This window comes from Mirounga leonina, unplaced genomic scaffold (assembly GCF_011800145.1).
Source record: "Mirounga leonina isolate KUSES-001 unplaced genomic scaffold, KU_Mleo_1.0 Mir_125, whole genome shotgun sequence".
Taxonomy (NCBI): Eukaryota; Metazoa; Chordata; class Mammalia; order Carnivora; family Phocidae; genus Mirounga; species Mirounga leonina.
Window position 1 is genome coordinate 40,196,266 of NW_023270305.1, and position 17,995 is coordinate 40,214,260.

General features: G+C 44.7%; 1 protein-coding gene across 1 annotated transcript in view; it reads left to right on the forward strand.

Moving 5' to 3' along the window:
- Positions 1-17,995, forward strand: part of EVA1A (eva-1 homolog A, regulator of programmed cell death) — a gene marked incomplete at its 5' end in the record, with an annotated part of 47,619 nt that overhangs the window by 12,189 nt on the left and 17,435 nt on the right. The window contains one exon of the mRNA XM_035001207.1: positions 11,560-11,682. Within this exon, the coding sequence (XP_034857098.1) occupies positions 11,560-11,682 (123 nt within the window). The remainder of the gene's footprint in view (positions 1-11,559; positions 11,683-17,995) is intronic.

Genomic DNA, 17,995 nt, shown 5'->3' on the forward strand with positions numbered 1-17,995 from the left:
CCAAACCAAAGCTTAGAAATCCGAAGTCGTTTGCCCAGAGTCACAGAGCTGATACATGGTGGAGCTGATATTGAGCCCAGATCTAGTGTGCCCTTCCTAAATGTAGTCTTCTCCCCTCCTTGCGGGGTGTGGCATGAAGCCCTACTCCCTAAGTCTCCCAGCCCCCTCCTCTCCCTTCTTTCTGTCCCTGTGAAGACCCATTCCGCCCTTTAAGGTTCTCAATTAGCCTCCGGCGCAGCAAGGACTGGATGTGTGTTTTAGCTGCAGAAACTGTTAGCCTATTCTTCTGTGTTTGACAAAGGACGTGCAGCAAAATTCAAACCCAGACGTACGGTTCTAGCCTGATGATTTGTGCATGTTACTGTATGGAGGAGACGGTGTGGCATTAAGTTATGGATGAAGAAATTCCTGAATTTAAGTGCCTAGATTAGAATATTGTCTGATTCACTGGCTGATATAGATACCCAGGAGACATTTGTCACATTGAGGTAATAGTATCAGATAAGGGAAAACTTGTAGGTTTAAACCCGAGAGGTCAGCGTTAGCCTCTGAAAGGACAAACCTGACAAGGTGTGGTCAAGGAAATCAATTCAGTTACCAGCTCCATCGGGTTGTCTAGAAACCCCACTGATCATTAATTTAGTATCTGCCAGATTCAGCTAGAGATAGTCTCTGCCTTTCATTTTTTAAACAAGACTGTGGAGACAGAGAGGTAGCCAAGAACAATTGAATTATGTTGTGGATACAGCAGTCCTTTTAGTGAGACCTAGTGACCAGAATTGGGTCGCATGGTAAGTGGAATGGCAAGAGACCACCATGATTGACGTGGATCAATCGCATGACCCGGGCGTTGGGCCCCGGCGGATGGACACAAACAAAAGTGGGGCTCCTGCAGCAAGGAGGAGAGGCAAATGCCTTGTGGGGAGATAAACACACGTGTCTGCCGCAAGTGTTGATCTGTTTTGACTACCAGCCTGTATTATTTTGCTAGGGCTGCCATAATCAAGTACCACAAACTGAATGGCTTACTTAGAACAACAGAAATGTATTGTCTCACAGTTCTGGAGACCAGAAAAGGTATCAGCAGGGACATGCTCCTTCTGAAACCACCAGAGAAGCATTTGTTCCAGGTTTCTCCCTGGCTTCCGGTAACCAGGTAACTTCCGGTAGCATTTTTGTCTTCTACCTGTGTCTTCACATTGTCTTCCCTCTGTGTGTGTCTGTGTCCAAATTTCCCCTTTTTATGAGGACACCAGTCATATCGGATGAGGGCCCACCCTAAGGGCTTCATCTTAACCTGGTTAACCTGCAAAGACCCTATTTCCAAGGTCAAATTCTGAGGTACTGAGGTTAAGACTTCACCATATCTTTTTTTTTTTTTTTTGATGGACACAATTCAACCCATAACACAGCCCAGGAGTTCAGGACTGCTTCCTGAGGCCAAGGTGACCGATCCCACTCCAAGGTATCTTCACCTGTGGTCATCTTTCTGTCTACTTCCTCTACATGCTACTGGGAACATATGGATTCTGTCTCTACTCCACATTTATCACATTTCAGATGGTTTCCCATCCTGACTTCTCAGCCTCTGCACTTGGCAGTGTTCTCTAGGCCATACTCAACTGCATTTGTCCTCCTAGGCTCTGCTTTCCCTACATTGCCCTTTGCTCATTCGTTTACTAGTTCATATGACGTACATGTTGAGCTCCTGTTGCATTCCAGGCACGACACTAGGCTCTAAGGATGTAAAGATGAAAAAGGTGACAAAGACAGTTTCTTTCTCAGGGAGTTCTCGTGGGAGGCCACACAAGCAGATGGAGTAAAACAATTGCAAAGGGAAGTGTGCATGCAGATTCTGAATACTGTGCTGTCCCCAGCATAACATCTTCTTTGGCTCCCTAGTGCTGACAGGAAGAGTTCAAGCTCCCTAACAGAGCACGCCAGGCCCCTTCAATAGCATCATCTCCTGCTGTTCCTTTCCTTTCACTTTGTGCTTCATTCCTTTTGCTCCTCCTGCTGTTTGCCAACTATATAGATTTCCATCTCAAATCTCATCTTTCTATGTGAATGCTGTCTCTGTTGGAATGTGCTCCCCCTTTCCCATCCTCAGTTATTATTCCTCAGAGCCCCAGGTACAAACTTGGGGCTCAATAAGATGATTTGAATTAATCAATGTAGCAGAAATGGCATGTCCCTCACAGCTATTATCCACTTGATTAACTCCTGTTTCTTCTTTGAGACTCACGTCTGGGGCTGCCTCTTCTTCGTGCCCCCCATCCTTTCTTTGCTCCCTGTGCTCCCCTTTGGGAACAATATTCCTCTCTACCAGAGAGACACTGATTGAGGCTTGTTTATCTCTGTAACCCCAGCCTCTAGTAGTATGCTTGTGTTACTAGGTGCTTAATCAATGAATGAGTGAGTGAATGAATCAATGAATGATTCCTAGTCTGTGCTTTGCTTCTGCTCACTTCCAGCTGCACTTTTCCTTTGGACTCCTCCCCCGCTGCCCCCCCGCCAAGTCATATGTCTGACCACCTCTTACCACAAGTCCAGAGACCTCACTCCTCCTGACGTTCATTCCGTTATGCCGACACCTCAGCTCTGCTGGCCCTGATGGTCATTGGCCACAGGTGGGCTACCCATTCACTGTCATCTCTCTGGTCTGCCCTGCTTCCCACAAAAAAAAGGTCTGTTTCCTTGCCCGTGGGAAGATTGTTCTTCTGGGACAAGCAAAACTGTCTCCATGGCCTTTTCTGTGTCTCCATTTCCAAAACGTCTCCCTCTCCCAATATTAGGAGTGAGGGACATGCCATTTCTGCTACACTGATTAATTCAACAATCATCTTCTTGAGCCCCAAGAAGTGCACTGACTCTTATCTAGTTTCTGCCCTTCTAATGACGAGGATCTATTTCTTTAACCCCTTCCCGCTGAATATATTGGGTTTCTCCTATGTATGGACTGACATAGTGATTTAAAAAGTTTTTTTAGCATTAAAACTCTTTAAATGAAATCTTACATGGCATATCAATGAGTGAAACAGAAAAAAACCAATATTTTGTTGTATATGTTATTTTATGTGATAATTCTAGCTTATAATGTACAGTTAATTAATGAAAACAGTGAGACTGTTATGATAAATGAACATGAAAATTTGAAATGGAAGGTTTGGAATGACAGTTGAAGCCTCAAAGCATCCTCACTATTAATGCATCCCTGTATTTTGTATTACCTGTACGGCCTTGAGAAAATTGTGACTGCCAGCCATTGGAAGTAATAACACTTTTAAACAGGATACCTTGCAGAGATTCAGGTTATTCTGATTCAGATGACCCAGAACCTTGAAAGAGGAATGTAGGAAAAACTGGTTTTAATGTTGACATAGTGACAAACACTATGTGACAACTGTTTGAATTCCTTAATAATAAAGGATCTAATTGAAAGGAATAGATAAACAGGTTCTTCAACCAATTTATATCTTTGTTTGACAGAAAATACTTCCCCAAAACATATTGTATCATTATGAAATATTATGTTATTAAAATTTTTTTCAGAAGCTTCAGTGCCTGTTTCTCTCTACTATCACTTAAAGCCTTTAACACAGCAAAAAAAAAAAAAAAAAGAAAGAAAGAAAAAGAAAAAAGAAAGGAAGAAGAAAAAGCAAAAGATTAATTTGCCATTAATTTGCCAGTTATCACTTTCACTTTGTCAGCTATAGGAGGAATGGTAACAGCGTGGCCCTGCATTGCTGAGTTGGAATTTTATTTTCTTTTTATTTTTAAGATTTTATTTATTTATTTGAGATAGAGCAAGAGAGAGAGAGCATGAGCAGGCAGGGTGGAGGGGCAGAGGGAGAGGGAGAAGCAGACACCCCGCTGAGCAGGGAGCCCGATGCGGGGCTCGATCCCAGGACCCTGGGATCATGACCTGAACTGAGGGCAGACACTTCACCGACTGAGCCATCCAGGCACCCCTGAGTTGGAATTTTAAAAGCCTGCCGAACACTCTAAGAATAAAACAAGCACTAAAGCTACCAACGACACCCGGTGCAGCATGTTGTGTGATCACTCATTACTGCACGGTGTACAATTATATCTTGATAGGAGCATGCACTCAATGGGTATCCCTGAGGCTTGCCTGGCATTTAATTGAGTACGGCCCACGTGAGCCAGGGGGGTGGTAGAGCCCTTGCACGCATGATTTTACAGCATGAGAAGACTTGCTTGGGTCTGAATTGTTAAAAGATATTTTTGGAACTGTGGCTTTCCTAATTAATTACATGTGTTCAAACGTATGCACTGTTTTGGCAGGAGAACCTTTATTCTGAAGTGGGCATATTAACCTGCAGCTCATGGGGTCTGTGATTGTTCACATTTGGCATATCACACATTTGACTATATCTGCTTATATCTCCATTTGGTCCTGGGATCGAGCCCCGCGTCGGGCTCCCTGCTCTGCGGGAAGCCTGCTTCTCCCTCTCTCACTCCCCCTGCTTGTGTTCCCTCTCTCGCTGTGTCTCTCTCTGTCAAATAAATAAATAAAATCATTAAAAAAATAAAAAACATTTAAAAAAATGTAACTGGACTCAAACATTTGTGGACCCTTTGAAACATATCGGTTGAGCTCTAGTGTATTGGAGTGAGGCGGGAGACCGTTGGGGTTTCAGGGAGGCTGCGGAGCTGGCTGGGGCAGGCCTCCTTGTTGCAGTCAGATAGATGTCTGCCCAGCTCAGGAATTTTCACCTTCCAGATGCTCAGCATATTTCTGCATGGATTGAATTGGCACACAGCAGGGCACGTGTGGCTGTGGGACTAGCTCCCCCTGGCGAAGAGCCATCAGGAAGGTCTTGGGTGGAAGCTGCCGGTGTCCCCAGGGATCGACACAGTTCCTGCCAAGGAAGGCTGGCATTCCCCCTGCCTCGAATTTCTCTTTCCCACAGCTCCCTGAGGGACTACACTGGACTTCCAGACTCCCTGCCGTCAGGGTGTTGGCTTCACCCTTCTAACTTAGGCTCTGGTTTTAATAATTGCAGTGGACCGAGAAGTCAGCTTGGGGCCAGGAGGCCCACACAGACCAGAGTCAGATGACTAGCAATGCTTCTTGTGCCCATCTGGGTGCTTCTCGGTGGGGCATTATTTCTGTGAGTCCCCACATTTGCAGATGCCTCAGAGAGACCAGACTTGGGGGACCCACCGGTGGTGGACTGAAGTCTCTGCTTGAGGAATACTGGTTAGGAATACAATGGCAAGTAGATCGCCTTTCTTAATGGCCTTCATTAAGGAGCCACAATCTGCCAGCCTGTCTGGCCCCACTTGCCATTCTGAAGAGAAAGCCACACAGGATTTGGTCAGAATTACTCAAGCACATGCTTGTGTGGCTGACCCACAGGGCTGGAATTCTTTTCATGCCCAGTGTGGTACGCATGTTGTGATTCTGACCACTTCCTTCCAGTCCCCATGACCATTTCTTCTTTCTCCAGCGGACACTGGCAGGCTGGTTTCCTCCAGGGTTCAGTCATGGGCCTTCTCCTCTCCATTTGGTAAGCTCAGTCAGGGCACACATCAGCTGAGGACTCCCACACACCTGCAGTTAGCGTTCCAGGGCCACAGTGAGCCTCCAGCCTTCCTTTCCAATAGGATTCCCCCAGACTTCTTTGCATTTCCTACATTTTGGCCAAACTCAATGTTCCTGGATCTTCTTCTGCCTCCTCCATGAAGGAGAATATGATGTAAGGCCCCTCTTTTCAAAGAGCTTATAGCTTAGTGCAAAATATAAAAAGCTCACACTTTTGCTATATGCTAAAGATTGGCACACAGGTTTACAGGAGTCCAAAAGAGGGAGCAATTGTATATGCCGGGGCGGATCAAAGAATGTTCTCGCAGGAGGTGATGTGACATTGATCTGCAAGGATGGGTAGGACTCAGAAATACAATAAGTGGAGAAGTACATTCAGCAGAGTGAAACCCAGAGGTAGAACTGGTTGGGAAGTACATGAGGTAGGGAGTGATTCCATTTGCTTGGATGTTGGGCTGTGTTGGAAAGAATGTGACTCTGTAGGTGGTGATTTTAGGACAGAGGAGTGGCATTATTAGAACATTGTTTCCTAGTGCTCAGCCTGGCACCAATATATGATGTTGGGGTGGGGGGTGGAGAAAAGGGAGGCTTTTCTGAGTCAGGCAAGTGGCAGAGGGCATGGAGAGTCAGAAGGGATAGGGGGTAGAATTTTCAGGGCAAGGGAGAGGAAGGGCCCATGATAACCCCCAAGTCTGACCCTGAGTAATTGGGAGGCTCAGAGGATTATGCACACTGTAGAGAAAGAGGAAACAGGTGGGCGGGGGAATGGATTTAGGACATGCTGGGCTGGAGAGATCTCTGGCGAATCCAAGTGGAGACTCCCATTTCCCCTCCTCCAACCTCAGCGTTCTGGACTCTCTTTGAGGTCAGGCTCCCGGCCCCACTCCTCCTGGCGTGGACCAGCCCCGCTTTGGCACCCAGGCTTATCTGACCTGAGGCACTAAATACTGACCCCCTGATGGGCTGACCTAGGGCTAATGATGAGAACCTTGGTGTCCATCTCTAGCCCCTCACAGGACCAGCCTTTGCTTGTCTTCTCAAATGCCTGTCCTCTTTCTTATGTTCTTATCCACATCGGCCCTCCTGGGACAGAAACCCCTGCCCCCAGGCTGGTGCCAGGGCCCTAGTATCCATGGTCAGAACCCAGAGGCGGAAAGCCAGTCTCCAAAGATAACTTCTGGGTTTTCTTTGTCCCACCAGCCTACGGGACACCTTGCAGCTTCCGGTCGGTGACCATTTTTAAGGCCCATAGGACTGGCTCCACTCTGCTCTCTGGAAGGCCCAGTCCTTCAGGCTGGATCCCGGCCTTCTCTCCACTCCTAGGTGCTACTTCAAGTCCAACACCACACCTCACCAAGTGACTTCCAGGAAATGGGAGGTGTCCAGCAGGTGCATAGCACACTCTGCACCTTGTATCCACCTGGGACCTTTGATGAAAGCATCTTGCACACTGCCTCCCAGGGTTTGAAAATTCCTTCTGGATTCTCACCCCTCCCTGTGTTCTACCCTGGTTATCCTCCCACAACCAGACACCTGGCTTTCATGCTACAGGGAGGTCTCCGCGCTACAGGTGCTGATGCTTCCTGTCTTGGTGGTTTTTGCCGCTGGTTGCATCCGGGTTCTGGCAGTGCCATCATCCAGTTTCATGGGAGCTTCCTCTGTGTGTATGGTTTGGGGCCTGCAGAAATAAACTGAGACTGGGGAGGGAGCTGGGAGCCTCCAGAGCCTCTGTGACTGATTTAGTCAAACATCTTCAGTCACTTTCTTCTCATTCTGAAGACCTCACATAATTAAAACCATTCCTGGCCAACACTAAATAAATTTTGCACATGCTGCTTGAATTACTGTGCAGTCTTACCCCAGTGTGGCTTTCTTAGAGATTAATATTTCACTGAAACTATTCCTCTGGGTAGGCTGAGGCCAACAGCTGTGGAAATTCAACATTTGCTTTATACGATGAAACTTTAGGACAGGGCTGATTTTCACATTTCTCAGATATGTAGCTCATTTGGAGGGGAAAAAAAAAAGCATTCTTGGCAGAGTCCATGTGGCATGAGCCAGATATCCCAGCTTTTGTTGCTGTATATTTAGATAGAAGTGATGAGAAAATGTGCCTTTAAATGCTTATCATATAACATCGGTGCATAAAAGTTAGAATTACCATTTATTGAGCACCTACTATGTGTCAGGCATTGACATGCTCTGTATTCTCACAAACACCCCAGGGTGGACCAGACCTGGGCCTATTTGCCCTCTGATCCCTGTTCTGCCCTGGATAGTAGGGGCTGACCTGGAGGCTGCCTTTCTCAGACTTCAAGGTGCTCTGGCTTCCTGCTGGGTTTGGCCAGTGGAGGCACCAGTGTGAGGTTAGAGGGTAGAGGAAAGGAGGAGGCCAGAGTATTTCCTCCTTCTCTCTCTTCTTCAAGCATCTCTTCTAATAGTGCCCACATTTCTGTGGTTCCAGATTCTTCCTTGTGACCCTGGCTCCTGGTTCCCTTTTGTCCCTTCAACCATCTGCTGCCCATTGTTGCTGATCTCTTGATTGCCTCATGGCCCCATCCTTATTCCAGTTAATTTCTTCTTTTTAAAATTATGTCAATTTGAGAAGTTCTTTAAACTCTTGACTTTGTCATCTATCATGTCAGGCTTCATCCCTCAGCTTCTCTGTCACCTTCCACCTGTTCTTCTATCTTTATCATTGCAATCCATTCCCTGCATTCAATTCCTTCTGTTGCAAATACTTGAAACAGTTTCTATTTCTCTGCTTAGATGCTGATTGATGGAATGAGGTAGGAATCAGCCTCATTTTAATGATGAGGAAACAGAGGGTCAGGGAGGTCAGCTAACTTGTCCAGTCTTAAAGATAGGGGATAATGGAGCTTGGGTTTAAATTTAGGTCTGATCAGTCCTGAAGCTTGTGTGCTTTCTCTGACATTAGCCTGTGTTCTGTTTCCTGGTGCCATGTGAACCAAATCGAATTTCTCCTGCATAATTCCTTCATATTCTAGAAGAAGAAAACTCTCACCATCTTCTTCTCCTTCCCTTTAACTGTTGCTCATGAGAAAGAATTTTGAATTTCCCGTGATGTCCTGGTTGAGTCTTTTAGATTAGTGCTTCTTAAACTTTAATGTGAAGATTATGATTCAGGATGACCCTGGAGACAATTTCAAATTTATATGCCATTGTTAGAGGGGCGCCTGGGTGGCTCAGATGGTTGGGCGTCTGCCTTCAGCTCAGGTCATGATCCCAGGGTCCTGGGATCGAGTCCCACATCGGGCTCCCAGCTCAGTGGGGAGTCTGCTTCTCCCTCTGACCCTCTCATGCTGTTTCTCTCTCGCTCGCTCTCTAAAAAAATAAAAAATAAATAAAATCTATATGCCATTGTTAGAAATAATACAGAGATCCTATGTTCCATTTAACCAGTTTCCCTAATGATAACATTTTGCAGGACTGTAGTACAATATCACAACCAGGATGCTGACAGTGGTAGAGTCAAGATGCAGAATATTCCCATCATCACCAGGATCCCTCTGTTGCCCTTTTACAGTTGTCTCTCTCCTTCTGACTCCACCCCCTCCTTAACCCCTGAAACCACCAATTTGCTCCCCATTTCTATAATTTGACATTTCAAGAATGTTATATATATGAAATCATACAATATGCAACCCTTCTGAAATTGAATTTTTTTCACTCGGCATAATTTTTTGAAGATTCATCCAGGTTGTTGCATGAGTTAAAAGTTGGGGGTTTTTTGTTGTTGTTGTTCTGATTAGTATTCCATGTCATGGATATACCACAGTTTGTTTAAGCTTTCACCCATTGAAGGAAATTTCGTTTGTTTCCAATTTGGGGCTATTACAAATAAAGCTTATAAATATCTATGTGGGTTTTATGTGAACCTAACTCTTCATGTCTCTGAGATAAATGCCCAGGAGCAATGCAACTGCTGGGTTGTATGATAATTGCATGTCTACTTTTTGAAGAAACTGCCAATTTTTTTCCCATAGTGGCTGTTTCATTTTACATTCCCATGAGCAATGTATGAGTGATTCATTTTTCCACACCCTTTTTTTTTTTTAAAGATTTTATTTATTTATCTGACAGAGAGAGACACAGCGAGAGAGGGAACACAAGCAGGGGGAATGGGAGAGGGAGAAGCAGGCTTCCCACAGAGCAGGGAGCCTGATGCGGGGCTCGATCCCAGGACCCTGAGATCATGACCTGAGCTGAAGGCAGATGCTTAAAGACTGAGCCACCCAGGCTCCCCCATTTTCCCACACCCTTGTCAACATTTGGTGTTGTCACTATTTTTGGAGGTTCTTTATATATTCTAGATACTACTCCTTTTGGCAGATAAATGATTTGCAGATATTCTCCCTACCCCCGCCTCTATAGTTTGTCTTTTCATCCTCTTAACACAAAAGAAATGTTTTTAATTTCGATGATGTCCAAATTATCAATTTTCCCTGTTTTGGAATGTGATTTTGGTGTCAAGCCTAAGAATTCTTTGCCTAGTTCTTGATCCCAAAGATTTTCTTTATAAGAAGTCTGAGGTCTCAGGGAAATTCCTTTGATTCCAGGCGTGAGAAAAGTAGAAGATAGAATGTTCTGGTTGGAAGTGGGATTTCTGAGTGTGAGTCAGTCACCCACAGTCACTCAACATTGGCTCTGTGCTTTTAACTGTGGGAGGCCCTGGGAACAGAGAGCAGAAGGAAGACATGGTCCCTGCCCTTAAGGAGCTCGCAGCCCAGATTTCAGAGGTGGCACCTTTCCAGGTGAAAACAAGGTCCAGGTTGTGTGCCGGGAAATGGTTTGCTACAGTGGGCTGGAGGGAAAGTTTGGTGGAGCAAAGGAAGCCAAGTGGCTGGCAGGCTAGCATGTTGGATGTGTCACTCACCGGTGTGTATCAGTCCTGTGGAGAAAAGCAGGTTTCTTTCTACTCAGTGATTTCTCCAGGACCATGTATGTCCTCTTCCCATCCTGTGGTCTGGGAGCTCTTTTTCCATTCAAGCCTTTGCCTCTCAGATGCCATGTGGCCACACTGGGGTCAGTTCTTGCGTGGTTTTCACTAGTGTAGAGGGGAGGGTGAGTGGGTCTCAAAGACCTGCTTCCACGCTTTGGTGCCCGAGTCTCTAAAGAACTACCGATCCTGTCCTTTAAGTTTCTTTTTCGTTCTTGCCCTTAATTTCTTCACCAGGAAAATGGAGATAGCAAGGTGCCACAAATCCTTTGTGAGGCTGAGGCAGCCGGGATACATTATCTATAAGACTAGAGGAACAAGCAGAAGTCAGATGCTGCGGGAGTCAGCAGGAAGTGTGTGCGGACAAATGACTGCGTGTGTATGCCTGGAGCAGGGGCACCGCTCGGCACCCCGGGAGCTCTGGGACGGATTTCATTCCTTCTACGCACTTTTCAACGAAGCCGGCAACATAAAGAAGCTGTGCGGATCTAGTCTTTCAGAGGCCCCTGCTGGCCTCCCTAGCTGGCTTGAACATAGCTTGAGGCCTTGTGACTCTGGCTGTGGGAATCCACGCATCAGCACTTCCAGGTTTTTTGTGCCTACACAGAGCTGTGTGAGACTCCATTTCATGGCCCATCGGGGCACTGCTATCTGGGAGCCAAATTCCCTCCCTTCCTGTTCAGAGAGACTGGCCTGAAAATTTCACTGATGAGGGGCCTCGTGGCCACATCCCACTCTGGCTGTTTTGTGGGCTTTGGCTGCAGGAGGGAAGAGGAAGCATGCATCTCTGATCTTTTACCCCTAGCTTCCTTTTCTGCTATGAACTTGGGAGTTTGGTTTCTCTGGCTGTCTGGTTCAAATTCCATATGAAACTCTGCCAGTGGGTTTTATCCTCTCAGGAGATGCCACTGCATCTTTTCAGAGGTCCAGGGAAACCTTGCCTGGGCTTCTCAGCTAGGTATGACGTGATCTCCTGAGCATGTGATGGCTTTCTGATGCTTTTTTTGTGCCATTTCTCTTCTTTCAGAGCCTGAGAAGCCAACTGGGGCCAACCAAGTTTCAGAACCTCTCCTGTTTGGCACCAACATCACCAGGGATGAACTGTTTTTGCCAGATAATCCTCTGTTCCTGACAGCACATCCCTCCCCAGGTAGCTAAGGGGATAATAGGTTTTCACCCCACCCCCACCCCCGCACACTGTGTAATGAGATAGTCACCTGCACAGCGGCTTACGTACCAGGGCCTACTCACTGCTGCTACTGAAGTATAAGATGAAATCTGTCATCCTCAGGCACATTTCATTTTATACAATTCAGTGATTACACTCAATATAAATGAGTGGACTCAGGGTTCCAGAGAATATGATTTTGCAGCACTGGGAATGAGATTACATCTAAAATGGAAGCCAGTGAAAATAATGTCCAATGCATATGATTAGCCATTCCGTCTAAGAGATGGTGCTCATAGACAGGCTGTCATCTTCATCAGGAGACCAGCATGTGTTTAGGGAGACAGAATTATGGGAAGTAAGTGATGGACAGAAGCTGTGTTTTTTCAATTGTGTTGCAGTTTGTCAGTAATTAGTTGAAGGAGCTTTGAGTCAGGGGTGAGAGAAAGCTGTCAGAGAGTAAGATTTATAAGAATTGGTGGGTTCTGTCCAAAGAGAGTATGCTGTGATGCTGGTTGACTGGCCCTGGAGTGTCCTCTAAACACGACTTCCCCTAGAGTAGTGAGGGGTTAATCCAATGGGTTATCACCAGGAGAAAGCCCTAGCTTTGCAGGTAGGCAGCTCCATAGTTGTAATTTTGTCCTTGCCAGGATAATCCCCAGGATCCAGTTGTCTAGAAGAGGACCTGATTTAGCTCATGTACCAGCTGACTCCCAGTTATGAATTAATAAACTGCTATTGGTTGATGTGTTCTCTTGAGCACTTGGTTAATGTGAGCTCTTCTCCTGGACACTGGCAATATTGAGTTACTGGCCCAGAGCTTGGACTCGTGTCCTGACCAACGCCTGCCAACCCTCTCCTGACACCGTCCTAACGGTACTGGTGATGCATACGAGCTTCACAAACACTGAGAATCACTTAGACCAGTAAATGAAGTAATGATGTTTGTTTTAGAATAGGGTTTCTCAACCTTGATACATTCACATTTGGACCAGATAGTTCTTTGTTGTGAGGGGCTATCCTGTGTGCTGTAGGACGTTTAACATATCCTTCCCGCCTACCCACTAGATGCCAGTATTAACCTCCACTGCAATTTTGACAACCAAAAATGTTACCACACATAGCCAAATGTCCCCCGTGGGAGGCAAACTGCCCAAAGTTGAGAATCACTGATTCTAGGAGCTAGCCAGTGGTAAGGGACTTCCTTGAGGAACAGACTACAAAATTGTACTTGGGGCTGGATGAATGCTTCATGCCCCTTACCTTTATATTGGTAGGTGTATTGATCAGGGTTCTCCAGAGAAACAGAAGCAGTAGGATATATATATCCTATCACTAGGATATATATATGTGATTGTGGAGGCTGAGAAGTCCCAGGATCTGCCATCTGCAAGCTGAAGACCCAGGAGAGCCTGTGGTATCATTCAGTTCGAGTCTGAAGGCCCGAGAATGAGGGGAGCCAATGGTGACAGTCCAAATTGAGGCTAGAGAAGATGAGATGAGATGTCTCAACTCAAGCAGTAAGACAAGAACAAGGGGGGCAGAATCCTCATCCCTCCACCTCATCTGGAAACACCCTCACAGACACACCCAGAAATAATGTTTAATCTGGGCACCCCATGGCCTGTCAGATTGATTCATAAAATTAATCATCACAGTAGGAGTTGCAGAAAGGTTTTAATGATAGGGCAAATCACCAGTGGGAGGTGTCCAGAGCTACTTGGACTGTTCCATCCCCATTAAGGGAGAGTCAGGGAGAAGGGTTTGGTTTAGAGTTTGGCTCTGGGGTTCATCACTTTTCTAACTTCTGCAGACCATGTCTCATTGGCAGCTGTCCTGAGCAGAATCTCCTCTGCCTAGCCCTGCCCTCTGTTTTGGTGTCCTCACTAAGGTGCCCCATAACCACCCGGAGAACTTCCTGTGGCAGGGCCGGTGAGGACTCGCCCTCACACCCTAGGTTAGATTTATAAAGGAGGCACTAAGTGCCTCCTGGGCTTGTGCTGTTAAAGTATCTTAGTGCTCAGGCTGAAGGGGATCACAGAGGTCAGGTAGAGCACTTTGTTAACTCTACCGGGCATTTTATAAAATGGGAATTAGATTCCAAAGGTCTTGGATGGTGTCCAAGATTATGTAGATCCAACAAGCTCCCAAGTGATGTCAATGCTGCTGGTCCTCGAACCATAATTTAAGTAGTAAGACTTTAGACCAGAGGTCTGCAAACTATGGCTCATGGACCAAATTGGATCTACCATCTATGTAGCAAATAAAGTTCTGTTGGAACACAGCTACACTTGTTCATTTACATATTGTCTGTGGTGGCTTTCGTATCACAGTGGCCAAGTTGAGTAGTTGAAACAGAGACTCCATGGCCCCTGAAGCCTGAAATAGTTACTCCTTGACCCCTGCTAGAGGCTGACTTGTGCCACGTGGACGGACCATGGAGGATCTTCCTGGTCACTCCTTTGGGTGGGCCATCCAGAGGTTGTCTTTCCTTACCTTTGGCCTGTCTTTTTCATCCCTCTTCTTACTTCTAGCTCCTGCAACCCTCTCCATTAGTGCCTGGGGCATGGGGAGACTCGTAGGAAGAATTTCTGTGCCACAGTAAAGCTTCCATCTTGAATGTGAACCTCTCATTGTCCTGACAAAGTGTTCTGCCTGGCACCCACTCAGAGCCAGTCAGCCCTGGTATCCTTTGGTCTTCTAGGTGGCTCACCTTCAGACCTGTTTAGAAACACCCTCAGAGACTTATGCATAAAAACTCATGCCTGAATGCTCTATTTGTTTCTCAGCCAGCCAGCATTTACTAAGAACCTTCTTTCATCAGGTACCATGCTAGATTTTTAGAACAAGGATACATCAGATGCCTTTTCAGTCTAGAAGAAAACCTGTAAACTGACCATTCCAATTACAATATCGTGGGTGCAATATTAGAAGAATATCTGGATACTTTGATAGCCAAAGAAAAGGGTCTGAGTGATGTGGAGCTTTGCTGCAGTGGACCTTTCCTTTTTTTCCCCCTCAATCATGAATTTTTATCAAATTTTACACAAACACATTTTTGTATCTAATGGTGTGATATGCTTTTCCTCTTAGGTTCTAAATGTGATAGATTACAATTATTTACTATCCAATTTTAAAAGTGAAATAACATTTTTTACTTAAAATTAAGCTACATTTATAGTGTGATATAAATTGGAATTTTATTGACTTCAATTTTAATATCAGTATAAAATAATTCTACTGCCATTCCTGTTAACTTAAAACCAAAATTTGTTTGCAGGATTCTCTAAAAGGAGTAACACTTTCAAAATTCACTGTTGTACCTCATTAGCACCTTATTTTTATTATTATTTTAAAATTGTGCTAAAATACATATAACACAAATTTACCAGCTTAACCATTTTAAACTTACAGTTCAGTGGCATTAAGTGAATTTACACTGTTGTGCAACCATCTATTTCCAGAATACTTTTCATCTTGCAAAACTGAAACTTTGTACCCTGTACCCACTAAACAATAACTTCCAATTCCTCCCTTCCCCAGCCACTGACAACCGCCATTCTACTCTGTCTCTATGAATATGACTACTCTAGGTATTTCATATACGTGGAATATACAGTGTGTCGATTCATTACAGTTCTTTTGTGACTGGCTTATTTCATTTAGCATAATATCCTTAAGGTTCGTCTATGTTGTAGCATGTGTCACAGATTCCTTCCTTTTAAGTCTGTGAGTAATACTCCATTGTGTGTGTGTGTGTGTGTGTGTGTATCACGTTTTGTTTATCCATTCATCTGTGGATGGATACGTCAATTGCTTCTACCATTAGGCTACTGTGAATAATGCTTCATAATAATTGGTGTACAAATATCTGTTTGAGTCCCTGCTTTCCATTCTTTTGAATAGGTACCCAGATATAGAATTGCTTAATCTTACAGTAATTCAAGTTTTTATTTTTTGAGGAACTGCCACCCTGTTTTCCATAGTGCCTCGACAATACTACTCTCCCATCAACAATATGAGGGTTTTAATTTCTCTCAATCCTCTCTGAAACTTGTTATTTTCTTTCTCTTTCTCTTTCTTTCTTTTTTTCTCTTTCTTCTTTCTCTCTCTTTCTTTTCTTTTCTTTTCTTTCTTTCTTTCTTTCTTTCTTTCTTTCTTTCTTTTTCTTTCTTTCTTTCTTCTTTCCCTCTCTCTCCCTCCCTCCCTTCCTTCCCCTTCCTTCCTTCCTTCCGTTTTTTTATACTAGCCATCTGAATGGGTGTGAGGAGGTATCTCGTTGTGGTTTTGATTTGCAGTTCCTTAGTGATTGATAATGTTGAACATCTTTTCATAAGCTTATTGATCATTTGCATATCATCTTTGGAGAAAGGTCTGTTCAGGTCCATTGCCTATTTTTTTTAATCAGGTTGTTTGTTTTTGTTGTTGCTGAGTTTCTAGGAGCTCTTTATATAATCTGGATATTAACCCCCAATCAGATAATATGATTTGCAAATATTTTCTTCCATTTTTTGGGTTGCCTTTTCACTTTGTTGATTGTGTCCTTTGATGAACAGAAGTTTTAAGTTTTGATGTTTATTTTAACTTTTGTCCAGTTTATTTTAACTTTTGCCACCTGTTCTTTTAGTGTCATATTTAAGAAATCATTGTCAAATCCAATGTCATAAAGCTTTTCTCCTGTGTTTTCTTCTAAGAGTTTTATAATTTTAGCTCTTGCATTTAGGTCTTTGACCCATTTCTAGTTAAATTTTAATATGGTATAAGGTAAGGGTTCAACTTCATTCTTTTGCATGTGGATACTCAGTTTTCTCAACACCATTTGTTGAAAAGACTGTTCTTTCCTCATTGAATGGTCTTGGCACCCTTGTTGAAAATCATTTGACAAGGGATAAGGGCTTATTTCTAAGCTCTCTGGTCTATTCCATTGGTCCATATGCCTGTCTTTATGCCAGTGCCACACTGTTTTGCTTACAAATTTATTGCTTTGTAATAAATTGTAATAAATTTTGAAATCAGAAAGTGTGAGACTTCCAACTTAGTTCTTTTTCAAGATTCTTTTGGATATTTGAGATTCCTTGAGATTCGGTATGAACTTTAGTATGGATTTTTCTATTTCTGAAAAAAAATGTCATTGGGATTTTGAGATTGCTATAGGACTTTTGAATCTCTTTTAAAGGAAATATTTGCCAGACTGATAAGGGGAGGAGGGGGCATTTTAGGCAAAAGGAAAAGTATGATCGAATATATGAAAAGATAAAAGAGGGCGCCTGGGTGGCTCAGCCGGTTAAGCGTCTGCCTTCAGCTTAGGTCATGATCCCAGGGTCCTGGGATCGAGCCCCGCATCAGGCTCCCTGCTCCGCAGGAAGCCTGCTTCTCCCTCTCCCACTCCCCCTGCTCGTGTTCCCTCTCTCGCTGTGTCTCTCTCTGTCAAATAAATAAATAAATAAATCTTAAAAAAAAAAAAGATAAAAGAACTTGGTGTGTTTGGGTAACTAAAAGTAAGCTGGTAATGTTGGAGCATTAGGCATGCCTACATTTCTGTGTGTACGTGTATGGGTATAGACTCAAGTAGGAGATGAATTAGGAGCTAAGGTAGGGGTCAGATATTATGGAAGTGGCTGTGTATTGTGTTAAGAAGTGTAATGGGGATACCTCTTCGTCTAGCTTGAAACACGGGCGCCACCAAGATGCCGGCTTACCACTCTTCTCTCATGGACCCTGACACCAAACACATTGGAAACATGGCACTGTTGCCTATCAGAAGTCAATTCAAAGGACCTGCCCCTAGGGACTTGGGATCTCAGTGTTAAGCAGCTCAGCCTCTGGGTTGGGCTTTCTTTCCTTGCTGTGGTTTTCCCTGAGCCCATTGGAATCTACCAGAAAATGAGCTGTCTTCTCTGTTGTGACCCAGTCTCTCCACCTGCAGAATTGCAGCTCCCCAGGCCCTTTTGTGTGGTCCATGTTATTGAGACCATGACCCCCCTGAGGACCTGTTTCTTCTCCAAGGACTGGAGGCTTCTGCTTCTTTAGCATTCCCCAACCTGACATCCCTCCATTCACTGTGACTCAGTTCTCCATCCTCAGCTTAGGGCAGCATTGAATAGGAGTTGTCAGGGTCTTTGCCACTTTTTCATCCCTTCATCTCAGCGAGAGCATCTCTGAGTGAACTGGGTAATGATAATGCCAGGTCTGAGCCGCCGCAGCAGCAGCTGGGGAGAGGATGTGCTCCATCAGCCAGAGGCTGAGCTGCTTAACACTGAGATCCCAAGTCCCTATTCTGAACCCCAGTGGGACG